The 13,394-nt window shown below is 47.8% G+C and overlaps 7 protein-coding genes across 7 annotated transcripts; 5 read left to right on the forward strand and 2 right to left on the reverse strand.

Moving 5' to 3' along the window:
* Positions 1-140: 140 nt before the first annotated feature.
* Positions 141-753, forward strand: N7487_002072 (uncharacterized protein; the record flags this gene model as incomplete). The annotated part of the gene is made up of 2 exons (XM_056869819.1): positions 141-253; positions 315-753. The coding sequence occupies 2 exons, from the start codon at positions 141-143 to the stop codon at positions 751-753; spliced, it is 552 nt and encodes a 183-aa protein (XP_056734603.1).
* An 850-nt stretch (positions 754-1,603) lies between these two features.
* Positions 1,604-2,031, forward strand: N7487_002073 (uncharacterized protein; the record flags this gene model as incomplete). The annotated part of the gene is made up of 2 exons (XM_056869820.1): positions 1,604-1,927; positions 1,981-2,031. The coding sequence occupies 2 exons, from the start codon at positions 1,604-1,606 to the stop codon at positions 2,029-2,031; spliced, it is 375 nt and encodes a 124-aa protein (XP_056734604.1).
* Positions 2,032-2,229: 198 nt separating this feature from the next.
* Positions 2,230-3,159, reverse strand: N7487_002074 (oxygenase MpaB family protein; the record flags this gene model as incomplete). The annotated part of the gene is made up of 1 exon (XM_056869821.1): positions 2,230-3,159. One exon carries the CDS (start codon positions 3,157-3,159, stop codon positions 2,230-2,232), a length of 930 nt encoding a protein of 309 aa, XP_056734605.1.
* Positions 3,160-3,592: 433 nt separating this feature from the next.
* On the forward strand, positions 3,593-5,068 carry N7487_002075 (DUF3712 domain-containing protein; the record flags this gene model as incomplete). Its single annotated transcript, XM_056869822.1, has 3 exons — positions 3,593-3,849; positions 3,905-4,329; positions 4,386-5,068. 3 exons carry the CDS (start codon positions 3,593-3,595, stop codon positions 5,066-5,068), a joined length of 1,365 nt encoding a protein of 454 aa, XP_056734606.1.
* A 933-nt stretch (positions 5,069-6,001) lies between these two features.
* On the reverse strand, positions 6,002-7,932 carry fbx15 (F-box domain protein; the record flags this gene model as incomplete). Its single annotated transcript, XM_056869823.1, has 2 exons — positions 6,002-7,723; positions 7,777-7,932. 2 exons carry the CDS (start codon positions 7,930-7,932, stop codon positions 6,002-6,004), a joined length of 1,878 nt encoding a protein of 625 aa, XP_056734607.1.
* Positions 7,933-8,740: 808 nt separating this feature from the next.
* N7487_002077 (caspase family protein) lies at positions 8,741-10,806 on the forward strand (the record flags this gene model as incomplete). The annotated part of the gene is made up of 5 exons (XM_056869824.1): positions 8,741-8,784; positions 9,352-9,599; positions 9,656-10,460; positions 10,528-10,697; positions 10,781-10,806. The coding sequence occupies 5 exons, from the start codon at positions 8,741-8,743 to the stop codon at positions 10,804-10,806; spliced, it is 1,293 nt and encodes a 430-aa protein (XP_056734608.1).
* A 1,304-nt stretch (positions 10,807-12,110) lies between these two features.
* Positions 12,111-12,602, forward strand: N7487_002078 (uncharacterized protein; the record flags this gene model as incomplete). The annotated part of the gene is made up of 1 exon (XM_056869825.1): positions 12,111-12,602. The coding sequence occupies one exon, from the start codon at positions 12,111-12,113 to the stop codon at positions 12,600-12,602; it is 492 nt and encodes a 163-aa protein (XP_056734609.1).
* Between the last annotated feature and the right edge of the window lie 792 nt (positions 12,603-13,394).

Consider the following 13,394-nt stretch of genomic DNA (forward strand, 5'->3'; position numbering starts at 1 on the left):
TCAGACTAATGCGGAGAGATTCTTCCGATCGGCGGGCCAAGCAGGTTAAGCATTTGATATACTCTAGACTCTGCCCTATCTACTCCGTAGACTGTATAACAATTTTGCCCTCTATTTTCTTCTCTACACTCTGGACCAAAATGAAACTCACGACGGTTTTCCTCTTTGCTGCAACAGCCTGGGGTACTCAACATCATCACCGACGAGATACTACAGACAATGGCATCAACCTGAGTGCAATCTCGAGCGCATTGTATTTGACTCTTTTTTTTTCTAAGTATTTTTTTTTTTCAAACAACCTAACACTTTTACAGAGAGGGTCTGGTGGCCAACCAAACAACCACTGCAAATTTTGCCAATATCTCGCCGCCGCCCAAGTCTCTCATCTCCGAGATTCTGTCTGTTGTACCCGTATCCGTCATCTGGGAACTCATCAACCCAGCAGACCGCAGTTCCCTCGCCAGTCAATTCAAAGCTGGCACCACCCCAGCCTGGTACGGCGCTCTCCCAACGGATGTGAAAAACTACATGTCGGTGGTCAAGTCGCAGATCTCCGGGGGAGCATTGACGGCCACAACGGCCGGGTTGAATGCGGCAGCAAATACAGGGACTGCAGCGGGAGCCACTATCACTGGTTCCAATCCCGGTGGACCGGTGAGCTCAACTTCTAAAGGCGTGGCCGCACAGCCGACGGGGCTGGCCGTGTCGGCGTTTGGGGCGCTGGGAGTGCTTGGACTAGCACTAGCTCTGTGATGGAAGGATCCACATGAATTGCGTACGGGTACTTTGTACAGAGTAGATATGAATATGACTATGATGAGAGATGTCGAAATCTAGAAGACTTCAATTTTTACACATGATATCCAAATATTTTTTTCTTTTTTCCCTTATCTTTTACTTCGTACTCCGTAGGTCTATACGATGTACGTTAGGTGGAGTTCAAGGTAAGACCGTTACATTAAGCACATGCTTTCTTTTCTTATAGATTAAATTTTAATATCGAAGTATATAAATGGCATCATCGTAGAAAGTATACGAAATACGCAAGGTCCTTTTTAGATCTATCCATATGTATATCGTAGAACAAGATAGATGGCTTTCGCCGATCACTACTAAAGCGAACATCTTCTCCGAAGTGGACTTGGTCAGAGCAGGCATTGTGAGACAAGCGAATAGGACTAACCTGAAAAAGGAGAGAAAAAGGGTATAAAAAGGGCAAAAAAAAGGGGATCAACCCGACGATCTTCCACTAAAAGACGACATTTCTGGGGGCGGAGGAGGGGACATGCGGGGGAAAATGTTCGTATAATTTGCGTATTGGATTCTCGTCTTCTCTCATTCGTCATTGGCTTCCTACAGATGCACTTCATCTATTCCTCTCACATGGCATTGCTTATTCCCTCGGCCTCAATCTAAAATCTAGATCATGTTCGGGACCAACGGCCTCGGGCAATTTCCTAGTACTTTGTACGCTAATGAGAGTTGCATCTATTCCGTACGGAAATCCAGATTAGCTTGTTTATAAGGCACTGGATGTTTATACGATCTTCTCCTTTGCCCATTCCTCACTCCATCAATAATAACGATATAACGATATAACACAATGCGTTTCTCTCGGATTTTGTTCCCCTTGGCCTTGGCCCCATTGGCTCTAGCTGCCCCCGAGGCTCGTCCCAATCCTGTCGCTGCACCGGCCCCGGTCGCCACGGGTGGTCTACTCGAGGAGCTTCCCGAGATTCTGAGCGGCGTACAGAGCCTCTTGACTACCGATAACCTCAACAAGCTGGATACTATCCTGGACGGTGCGGCCAAGTTGCTTGCCGCCGATAATATCGATATCCTGCAGGATATCTTGAACAATGCCCACAGCTTGTTGACTAAGAGCTTTGTCGGGAACACAACGACCCTCATTGAGGATGCCACACCGGTATGTACTGCCCTCGCTGCTTTGGGCTTGTCCGTTATACTAATGCACTTTAGCTGGTTGATGATATTTCCAAGCTTCTGGGTGGTATACTGGGATCACTGTGAGGGACTGATAAAAGGAACGAATCATGACAATTACTATAGCTATCTTGTTTTATTGCGCAATTGAAAGCATTTCTTGAAGGAGTATATATGTATCTACACGGAAATACAATGGAACCTTCAAATCATATCGAACAATCATGTCTCTCATTAACGGGTATATACAGAAAAACAAAACATTAGAAAACTATATAATCATTCTTAAACCTCCTTCCCATCGACCTTCTCCTTCCCATCCATCTTCTCCTTAAGACGATCCTGATAGAATTTCAAAGGGTATGCCCGCCATTTATCAGGCATCGCTGGATAAAGAGCGACCGAGAAGCCCATCCAGGTGCGGTAAAGGGCCCGAGTAGTCACCGTCGAGCGTAGACCATAAGCATCACGCAGAGTCGGGGGCAACATCTCAATCGTAGTCACCCGCAAGAAAGGCTTCAAAGACTGCACCCAGCGCGGCATATCATTACTTTCACGAAGGTCCTTGGCAAACTGAGCCGCATCCGACGACACAGTCAACTGATGAACCTGATCGTCCCAGTAAGACCAGAACGCCTGACGGGATTCCGGCCAGGTACCGGCGGGGAGACCCAGACAGTTCACGAGCAAGGCATACTCGCTGTATGCGCGCTGGGCACTGGCATAGTCCACGCGGCCATAGACACGCTGATAGAAATCGGTCGCGGTCGCGTACAGCGTCGCTGCCATCCACAACTGCAGCGGCGGATGCTCGGCGAAACGATTCGAGCGACCGCTGCCCAACAGGGGCGGATTACCCTCCTGTAGGAGATCGATGAGAACTTTGCGCTCGCTGCGGCTACCAAAGACCAGGCAGGAGATGTAGCTGATATTGGCCTGTAGAGCATCGATAAGCTCGGTGGCTAGCTCTTTGTGGCCGCCGTGGTTGGCGCCTGCTTCACGGATTGCGGGCATGGCAGCTTGTAGTAGCAGTGTCGCACCAGATCCTGCGAAGAGAATGCCCTCCTGCAGCATTTTGGGGAGAACCTCTAGTTGTTCCAGGGCATGGAGACGACCTGGGACATTTGTTATATTGCTTGCGGTCGCATTGGAGCCATTTGGAAGGTCATAGGGTTTTTCGTCCACTGGGGAGACGGGAGATGGAGGGAAAGACATGTTGAGAGAGTTTGGTCAATCTTGTCAAATAATTGTCAAGAGTATAACGATCCCATTAATATCAGAATCTTTCTTCCCCAGAAATTCCCCCCGCAAAACCCCGAGAAACCTCTCAACGTCCAAGGGTGTTGATCATCTCGGCCCATGTGAATAGTGTCGCCTTTTTTAGGAATAAGCCGCGGCTGGTAGCAGATCGCCATCTCCTGAAGCGCTGATCCCTCCCCTCTTCTGCGTCATTTGCCTAAGAAAGCAATCCTGCTCCGACGATAAACCCGCTTTGTTCCTTTTTTTTTAATCTTTTTCGTACCCACGGGGTCCCGCTTCGGTGTATGGAGAGGAGATCAAGTCCGGGGGTGCTTTTGCGCTAAAATACATATACGCAGAATCTTCCCCCTTCTATTCTAAAGGTCACCAAGTCGAGATTGTTGCGATCATGGGCAAGAATACAGATACACCAGCATATCTGACTTCAGATGATGCCAAATATACCCTAGGTATTCATCGTGGGCCATTGATATCCAAGGGTGATGATGAAGGCGCCCAACTTGCACATGTCGAATCGGCCGGGGGTCTATCATTGGAGACGAGGAAATTGAAGCGCACTGAAAAGTTCCAGCGCCATTGGAAGCGATTCTGGTGTGTGCATCTTTTGGTGACTATCATCTTCCTGGCGATTTTCCTGCCTGTCTTGTGAGTTTCAATGCTTTGGAACCTACAAAAAAACAAATACTAATTGCAATTATAGCTTCCTGGTTGCCATCCCAGCTATCTCACAGATGGTCGTCAATAAGTCCGACCTAGTATTAGTCAATGCCTCAGTCCTAAACCCGCGACCGGACAAGATTCAATTGACCCTGCTGTCGGCATTGAATCTCAAAATTGCATTGCCAGTGCGCATCGAGCCGATCACATTGAATCTGTTCGTGCGCGATGTCGGTGCAGACAATGCATGGGGCCAGGCTAAGATCGACGGCAAAGTCATCAAGGGTAACACCACCCTAGGCGTGAGCAAGATCGAAACGCCACTGACCAACTTGACCACCTGGAATGAGTATGTGCACAATGTGGTGTTCGAGAAGGAGACGGCGCTGTCGGTCAGAGGTGTAACCAATTCATACTTGGGTGTGCTCAAGTCCAAGGTCACTATGGATAAGGATATTATGTCACCAGGTAAGCCGAAAGAAATCAAGTCATATCCTAGAAGCGAAGTTAACTTGATATTCTAGTGCTGGACCAATTCAAGAAATTCAGCATCTCCGACAGTGGACTCATTCCAGCCCGCTCAGACGGCACCAACCTAATCGGGAATGTCTCCCTTCCTAACCCGTCAGTATTGACTCTTGATATCGGCACACTCGTCCTTGACGTGAAGAGCGGCGATCTCGTTATTGGAAACGCCACCGTCAAAGACGTTACCATCAAACCAGGCGACAACGTCTTCCCTCTCACCGGAATCCTCGACATACACACCATGATCGATAATCTCGCAGAGGTGCTCGCGTCACAGGCCAAGGCCATCAAAACCGGAAACTTGGCCCTGGATACAGTAACCCGAACGGTCACCTGGAATGGCACGTTGGTGCCATACTACACCGACGTGATGAAGCAGCTAACGCTGACAGCCAACGTGCCAATTGCCGACCTGATCAAGAACACTGTTCACAACCTACTCAGCGGGAATGAAACCCTCACAGATATCCTCAAATCAGGGGGCGAAACGAGCAAGCTGCTAGGCAACCTTTCGAGTGGTGATGACAGTGACTCTGACAGCTCAATACTATCCGAAACCTCCGAGCTTGCATCTAAGATGAAGACGAGCATTGGGGTGCGTGATATGTTCCGTGGCACGAACCCAGTCAAACGGGATTTAATCATCAACTCACTGGCTGGACTGTACAAAAAGCTGTGAGATGACGATCCCATTTCACCTTGACTTTTTTTTTTTCCTGCTTTCTTTTTTTTTGGCATATATGTTTCCTTTCCTGTCGATAAAGGTCTCCGGGTCCTGGGTTTTGTGTACATGATTGCGAGATGCTCGCTGATGCCTAGACGATACTTGATTCCCCCTTTGGGTTGTGGCAATGGTTCTTTTTGGATGGCGTTGTGGGCATGCGTTGCTGTCTTTCTATCTTTAGAGATGAAGATAGGTCTTAATGTTCTTGTTTTTTTTTCCTGTCGACTCCATTCTTGGGGCAGTGCATGGGCTAGTGTACTTTTTCGTATACATGGCTGCGTGTCCGGGCTGAGTCGGTGCAGGTGATAATGCATAAATTACAAATGATATAATGATATGAATTGATCTAGTCCTTGTGTACTCCGTATATATATATATAGGTTGTAGGCTTGCATATTCCACTGCAACAGCTTGACAAAAGCACTTGATAAGGAGTAGGTTCATGCCAAAGTGGATTTATCTTTTGTCCAGATGACTTGTCCTAGCAGCTCCGTGTCTTTTAATTAGATAGCTTATTGGATATTCAAATAGTAATCAAAGGCTCCACTCTGTGGATGTCAGCCTCTTAGGGCTTCGTGGTTGTTGTAGAATAGAACACATACGGATATAGGGCCCGTTTACTACTTCAATTGATGCCCAGGGCACCCAATTAACTGCCAGCAACGCTCAATAGTAAATCTGAAATGAGGCTTGCTACCCAAGGCCTCCTACATGCCCGAATCGTCATTCGTATTGCTGAAATGGAAGCATGCACGACCTCGTATACAAAGTTTACTTTGAGCTGATTTAAATTTTAATCTGTTTTTGTATTAATATTGGCTATTGATAATGACCTATCGTGTATGTGGGCCTGCCTGGGTTGAATTACGGTACGAGAGTCTTCCAGAATCAATCCCTAATCTCGTGCATATAGTATCCGCGTCTGACACCCATGTAAAAGGGCGGTGCTTCTTCCACCAAGTTATTTGAGGGAAAATACGGAGGTGGTGGCTTTAGCGTCGGTGGGAACAGTTCCCCGGGAGCCTGGTACTCTGGAAGGCATGTAGGAGTGGGAAGAGGCCCCGTAATAGGAATTCGGAAATGAGGATCAAAGCTAATGACGATAAGAGCTTGCTGATTAGGAGGGAGTCCAGGGGCGTCGATCGAGTAGACGATCGAGCGTTCGTCTGCGATACTTTTCACAGATCCAGTGCGCGGGCCTGGACAAAGCAATGATTGTAATGCAGCCGGGGCGTCGTCAGGAGGCCACATGCGCACGCCACGACACTCAAAGCGTTCCTCGGAACCTTCAACAGGAAAGCCATATTGATCCACCTGGGTGGGCTGGAACAGGCGGTTGGGAGGTCCCTCAATTCCCTCCTCGTCAATGGGACATTTGCGCTTGCGTGACACTGTACGTAACCGAATCCGATCTCGAGACCGTAAATTATCACCGACAGGGTCGTTGACAAGGTCAACAAAGGTAGACGCACCGAGATGGTAGCCCCTGTGCTTGGTGCGAGCTGCGATGAACTCCTGTCGCATGGTAGAGCCAGACTCGTACTCGGCATGGTAATGCCGCCGCAGTCTCTTTGCAGGCCGCTCATCATAGGGGTGATCGTTCTCAAGGTCATCATCCACAGACACCCACGAGGGAGTTTCGAAGGTACCTCCTGAAAGAGGTGCAAGAGCTTCTTCTGGGGTAGGAAGTCGCTGTGTGTAGTATGTACGGTGGTTTTCGCTCTTGCCATCACGCCACTCACGGCGGCACTCAAGTATGACTGGCCGGCCAGTCATCTCATCCTTACGGATTGAGAGATCAGTCCACATCTCATTAATCGGGCCTTCTTGGTGTTCTCGTCGCCACAAGCGACCGTTCCATTTGCGGCCGTCTTCACGAGGGGCGTGACAGAACCAATGGTAGAAAGAGGAGTGTACTTCATCGTCATCTGAAGCGACCTGTGTCGAAACTGCATAGAGATGTTCATCATGTATCTCAAAACACAATGTTTGCCCAAGATCGCCATCGACCACTCGGTCGAGTGGGAACTCAATAGACTCCCCCGATTCGAGATCCATACCAGTGATAGACCACACACCATCCGAACCATCGGCAGCAGTAAATGTGCCATACCAAATGTAAGATCCACAGTGCCGCACAAAAACTGGCGCGGATGCTGGGATCTCCGCATAGAGCAGGGAACGTTTCTTGTCCTGATGGGTCTGTCGCCATGCCATATTGACCACAAGTAATGCGTCTTCGGTCGCATTGATGTCGGCCACTCGGAAGACGAGAATATCATCGCAGTAGCTCAAGAGCGTAACCCGATCTTCTACACCGGGCTCTACGGGACCTGTTTCCAGCAATCGAGGGATCACCTCACGGAGGTCCATGACACGCTCCCTGAACGCAGCTCCATGCACGTACAGCAACCGAATCCAATGATCAGAGCGGTAGCACAGATACCCCTGGTTGTAGAGAAATTCAGCGCCATAGCCTATGCAGACCACCGAGTAAGGGTCTGCCATGGCAACAGCCTCGTGGATAGCAAGCCGATGTCCGACGGCTTTTCGAAAACCAGACTGGGCCACCAGGGCAGCCTGACCTTCTTTGCTGTGGGCTAAAAAGTTCTGTAAACTGGGATCAGCCTTGTAATTCAAGCGAGGGGTTGGCTTGGCCTTACCTCGACGGTTTTCCGAGCAATCTGTTCGCTGTGTGACAGAGAATAGAGAGCACGACTAGTACGGCTAAGGTTCACGAAGTCACGATCGTCCAGCGAGGTCGCGATCTGGTAAAACACGTCAAATGGAAGAGTATCCAGACTCTGTATAGTCTTCATGGTTATAAAAGTGGCCAAATAGTCTGTTAGCCTTCAAGGGAGTGTCTCAGACAAAATGGCAACTGCCACAGGGAAAAAAAAAAGAAAAAAACACAAAGCCCATATCTCAAAAAATCATAAGGAAGGAACGAGATTTATGTTTTAGAAAAGAAAGGAGATAGTAGGGAAAGAGGAGGTGAGGCTCAAATCTAACAGATCAATGGACTGTCGCAAAGGGGAATAGTGCCACCTGAAATCCATGGTACTCCCTTCGTACTAAAAACCTTGGAAGCTCTTGGAGCCGCACAATCTTGACCGCAAGTGGAACATTGGAATGATTCACCAATTAAAAATTCGGAACCTTGAAACCTTAGAATGTTCCTTGAAAAACAAAAACTACCTACCTAGGCATAGCCTCCGGGGATATTACGAGTAAGAAAGTAAGAGTAGATCCCTGGATCACGGAATAACGCAATTTGGCAGGGGCTCAGATCCTGTTGAGCCTCTTCTGTTTTTTGTTTGTTTCGGATTACGACCAAGACTCCGAAAAATGCGGCTCATCCGTCTCCATTAGGACTGAGACTCGTGACACGGATTGGGTGGGGTCCGCAGGGCCGCAGGTTATCCAAGATCCTTCCAGTCCTACTCCTATCGGATCTTCGGTGCATATACGGCCCCCCGGGTAGCTATAGTGTGAATAAAAGGTTACCACTACTAGCGGTTACTACATGTAGTAATATAGGCCCGTAGACGTTTTCCGTGCTTACGCTAAGTTTTCATCTATTAAGCCCCATGACAACAGTGTTATTGCCCTCCGTACAGAGCCGCAATGACGCCTCTCTTCCAAGCCACCGCCTCAGAGGCAAATCTCACGTACGCCCTTTTATGCAAGTTGCCCAGGTCTATGCTTGGTCTAGTTCTTTCTTACTCTGTACTTCGAAATGTTTCTTACTTTTCTTGATTTTTTGACTAATTGTCCTTTTTTTTTTGGAAAGGAATCAGGTGACGACGCATTTGGTCACATGATTCACGAAAAGTCGCTGCCTAACTTACAGCCTTAGGCTTTTGTTTTCATCGTTACATGTTAGATTACATAGTACGCACATATCCATGGATACCCGATGGAGTACGACTATTGGAGTTATTCAATGGGAAAAACCTGAATTAAAGTGATTTACCTGCAGCCCTAATGGTGGATCCCCCAATATCCCCCAATCTTGAGAAGTGTACACTTTATACATATAGAAAAATTGCCCGGGCACTCTTGTCTCAAAGGGAAAGCGTAAAGGTCCTAATTTGCGTGACCCACCCCAGTCAGCCGAATTACTTTTAAACTGTTCAACTTCAACTTCACCTTCTTTTCTCCCTTTCCATCGTAGAGAGATTTATAAAATCTGTGAAAAGATGTATTATCCACCTCCAGGTCCCCCTCCAGGACAGGGGCCACCCCCATGGGGAGGATATCAACAACCTCCCCAATGGCAACCCCCCGCCTCAGCCCTATCCTCCTCAGCCCTACGGTTATCATCAACCCCAATCATCTTATCCAGGTCCTAACCATTCCCCCTACCCACCATCACCTTATCCTCAGCATCCCCAATATCCTCACTCTCCTACCCCGCCATACGGCCACACTCCATCCCCTCGTCCTCCCTCCCACCAGCATAGTCTGAGTGCCCCTCAAAATGGTAAACTTGTTCAATATGCCAAGGAAACTTTCGCAGCGGCACTAACCATCGAACAGGGCTTCCTCGTGCAAATTCTCCGAATCTGCCCCCAACCCCACCCCAGAATTTTCAACAATTCGGTGGAGGTGCTCCCTCAAACTACAGGTTCCAGTACTCGGCCTGTACCGGTCGCCGCAGGGCTTTGTTGATCGGAATCAACTATGCAGGACAGCCCAATGCACTGAAAGGCTGTATCAACGATGTCACTAACATGTCCAACTTCCTGACCCAGAGATTCGGGTACAAGCGAGAGGACATGGTCATCCTCACCGACGACCAACGGAACCCGATGAGCCTTCCCACCAAGGCCAACATTCTACGTGCCATGCACTGGCTCGTCAAGGATGCCCAACCTAACGATGCCTTGTTCATCCACTTCTCTGGCCACGGAGGTCGTACTCCCGATCTGGATGGAGACGAGGACGATGGATTCGACGATGTCATCTACCCACTGGACTACCGTGCCGCAGGTCACATTGTCGACGATGATATGCATGCCATCATGGTGCGTCCACTGCGACCGGGAGTGCGATTGACGGCGATCTTCGATTCGTGTCACTCGGGCACTGCATTGGATCTGCCATACGTCTACTCGACGCAAGGTGTTCTGAAGGAGCCCAACCTGGCCAAGGAGGCAGCTCAAGACTTGTTCAGTGCATTCACGTCGTATGGACAGGGCGATTTCTCCAGTGTCGCTTCAACGGCCATCGGGTTCTTCAAAAAGGCAGTCAACGGCGAATCGGCCCGTGAGCGCACCATCATGACCAAAACCTCTCCGGCTGACGTTGTGATGTTTTCAGGGTCCAAGGACACACAGACCTCGTAAGTGGCGTTAGCTTGAAAAGTTAAAGGCCAATAAATAAGAAAATCAAGCTAACCCCGGAAACAGGGCGGATACATTCCAGGACGGACAGGCGCGTGGTGCATTGAGTTGGGCGTTTATTAAATCATTGCAACAGTGGCCACAGCAAAGTTACCTGCAGCTGTTGAACACAATTCGAAATGAGCTTGAGGGCAAATACTCGCAGAAGCCGCAACTGAGCTGCAGCCATCCCCTTGGTGAGTTTTTCTGTTTTTGTTTTTCTTTATTTTTTTATTTTTTTATTTTTTTAGTGTGACACCAGCCAGCTGACTCGAGATAGACACCAACCTCCGCTTTGTGATGTAATCGGAGAGTTTTTTCAGCCTCTGGGCACTTATGATAGGCACGATCGAAATGTAGCAAATGAATTAGCTGAGATGACTTTCCGACTCCCGGCTCCCGAGTTACCGGTGCGGGGAAGCGCCCGTACATATGTAGGTTACAATATTGTGTAGTATTGTTTGGAGTAAATAATATGGCTAATATGTACTACTTGTTACAACATAATACCATGGAAAATAAATGAACATGTACGGGGTATAATATAGTTCAATAATAGTTTGGAATACGATGCGGCATCTCCCAAGCTCCGAACTTGTGGGCTCGTTTGTGGCTATGGTTCTCTCCTGTGCTCCAGGTGGATCTCTCGGCAAAACTCAATAGGAAAGTGGCTTTCTCCCCTATGTTGTAGAGAGAAAAGATATCAATGACTATATCATTAATATTCTTTCGAATATACTTTTACCTTGTGTTTTAATAGTAAATGTCTCTGATATCTCTCTGATGTCTTCAATGTCTCTGTTTCATTTGGTTCCAAAGTTTCTATAAAAAAGTATAGACCCATGGCGCCATCCCCCCTGAGCGGAAATCGGACCAATCAGCAATCAATAATCCACAGTTCCCGGAGGGAACCGTGGATGGGGTGTCTTTGCCCCTTTGGTACGGAGTAAATGTCGCAACACGGGGCTATTTGTCGTCTTTGTTGCGTACGAGGGAGACGTGGGGGATAGGAACCTTGGAATGCTTCTACCGTCAAGAATGTACCATACTACCCGTGTAGCATTACGTCCCACGGGTATGTAAACGATCGTGGCTTTGTTCTGCCGCGTCATTGGATCGAGGACAACGTGTAAGATCTTTTGAGACATCGGATCACCCCACGGTCCTCCCACATGGACAGCCTTCTGTTACTGTTTATACAGCAGATCATACTGTAAATAGTAACAGTCAAAGGCTCGAATTGCTAAGATCTATTTAGTAGAAAGACTTATGATAATATATAGTACTAGTAATTTAAAAAGACAAAACAAAAAAGCAAAATTACTAGTCATCTAAGTGTTACAGGACTAAAATGTTGATGTCTCTGATCCACTTTTGGTCTTTTTCGGAATTCCATCAGAATACCCTTTTTTGGCCTTTTTTTTTTCCTTCTCCCTTCTCTTCTCTTTTTCCCTTTCTCATTTCTCAAAGATCACAGCTTTTGGAAGCCATGTTGATTTCATCTGCAACAAACAGTTCCTATTCCTCCAGCGTCTCATCCGGGTCTCATCCTTCTCCATACCAACATCCCCCCCACATCCACACTTTCACTAAACACCCGCCGAGCCCCGATGGCTGTCAAGTACCCTCGGTTTTACTCCTCCCCCATGGATCAGGAAACCGATTCAACCCCTCTCGAAGTCTACGGCCTAGAGCAGCGAGAACCCTCCATCTACGGCAAACCTCCCAAACTCCTCCGTCGAGTCTCGCACGTCCTAGGCGATATCCGAGAAGACATCTCAATGGACGCTCGCCAAACCACCGACAAGCTCAGGCGTCGCTCAACCATGATCTATGACGGGCCCAACTTCACTGTTCCCCCGTCTCGCCCAGAGGCTCCGATGACATCCCACGGACCCCCGCGATCGCGGCCGATGTCCATCATCTCCTTCGATAATTGGTCTTCCCCAACACGGAGAATGAGCCAAAGAATCTCCCGTCGGTTATCGGTTTTCTCTTCGCGAGGCAAACCTACTACCTCCGGGGCGGCTAGCATATCTTCGCCGAATCTGATCGGTTCATCAACTCAATACGGAAACAGGAGCCAAGCTTCATTCATTTAATGGCCGGAAATATCATAAGATCGTCAAAGAAAAAAAGAAGGAAAAGCATCGACCTTCATCTATGAGTATGGGAGCGGTGCTCAAATCGTGCAATACACGGCTATTCGTACATACATGCGCAAGGGGTGTTCCGGTATAATCATTTTTTTGGCATTTTTGCATTTTGCGCTTTTTTTTTTCTGCGCTTGCTATATCCATCGATTTTTGAGATGGACAGCGATTATTTTCGTTTTCTTAATCGCTAGTTCATGTTTTGAGATTTTCGTTTCTACTTCTGCTTGACTTGCGCATAGCTCGGTGTTTGGGATTAAGAATCTTCTTTTGGGAAATTCTGGATTTTATTTGAAATATTAGGCTTCGTTTCTCCCCTTGACATATCAGAATAATATATCATATACAGAACCCCTTGAAGAGACTGTACATTTCGAGTCTACTAAATACGCTAATTGCGCCACCATGCAAGCATTTTACTCTAAGCTAAGCAATTGCCGGCTAACGGCAGCCCGTTAACCAATGCCTAAAAATAAAGGCTGAAAACGTCCGAGATTACGTATTCTAAACGCGACCGAGATATATGAAACAGACGTAAATGCCTCGAACTTGCAAGTATGTACCCGTGACCAAAAAGATGCCAAGGTGGGAAGAATGATCGGGTAAAGTTGGCTGCCGTGTTTGGAATGGCCGTGCATTTTCATTTAAGATCGCTTAAAAAAGGGAATGGATTTAATTCCGAAGTACTATAACTATGGTGGTCCTAGCATAGGGATATAGGGATCTTGCAGGAGTAGACTA

This window comes from Penicillium crustosum (assembly GCF_028827405.1).
Source record: "Penicillium crustosum strain IBT 35664 chromosome Unknown utg000001l_segment0_segment0, whole genome shotgun sequence".
NCBI classification, from domain to species: domain Eukaryota; kingdom Fungi; phylum Ascomycota; class Eurotiomycetes; order Eurotiales; family Aspergillaceae; genus Penicillium; species Penicillium crustosum.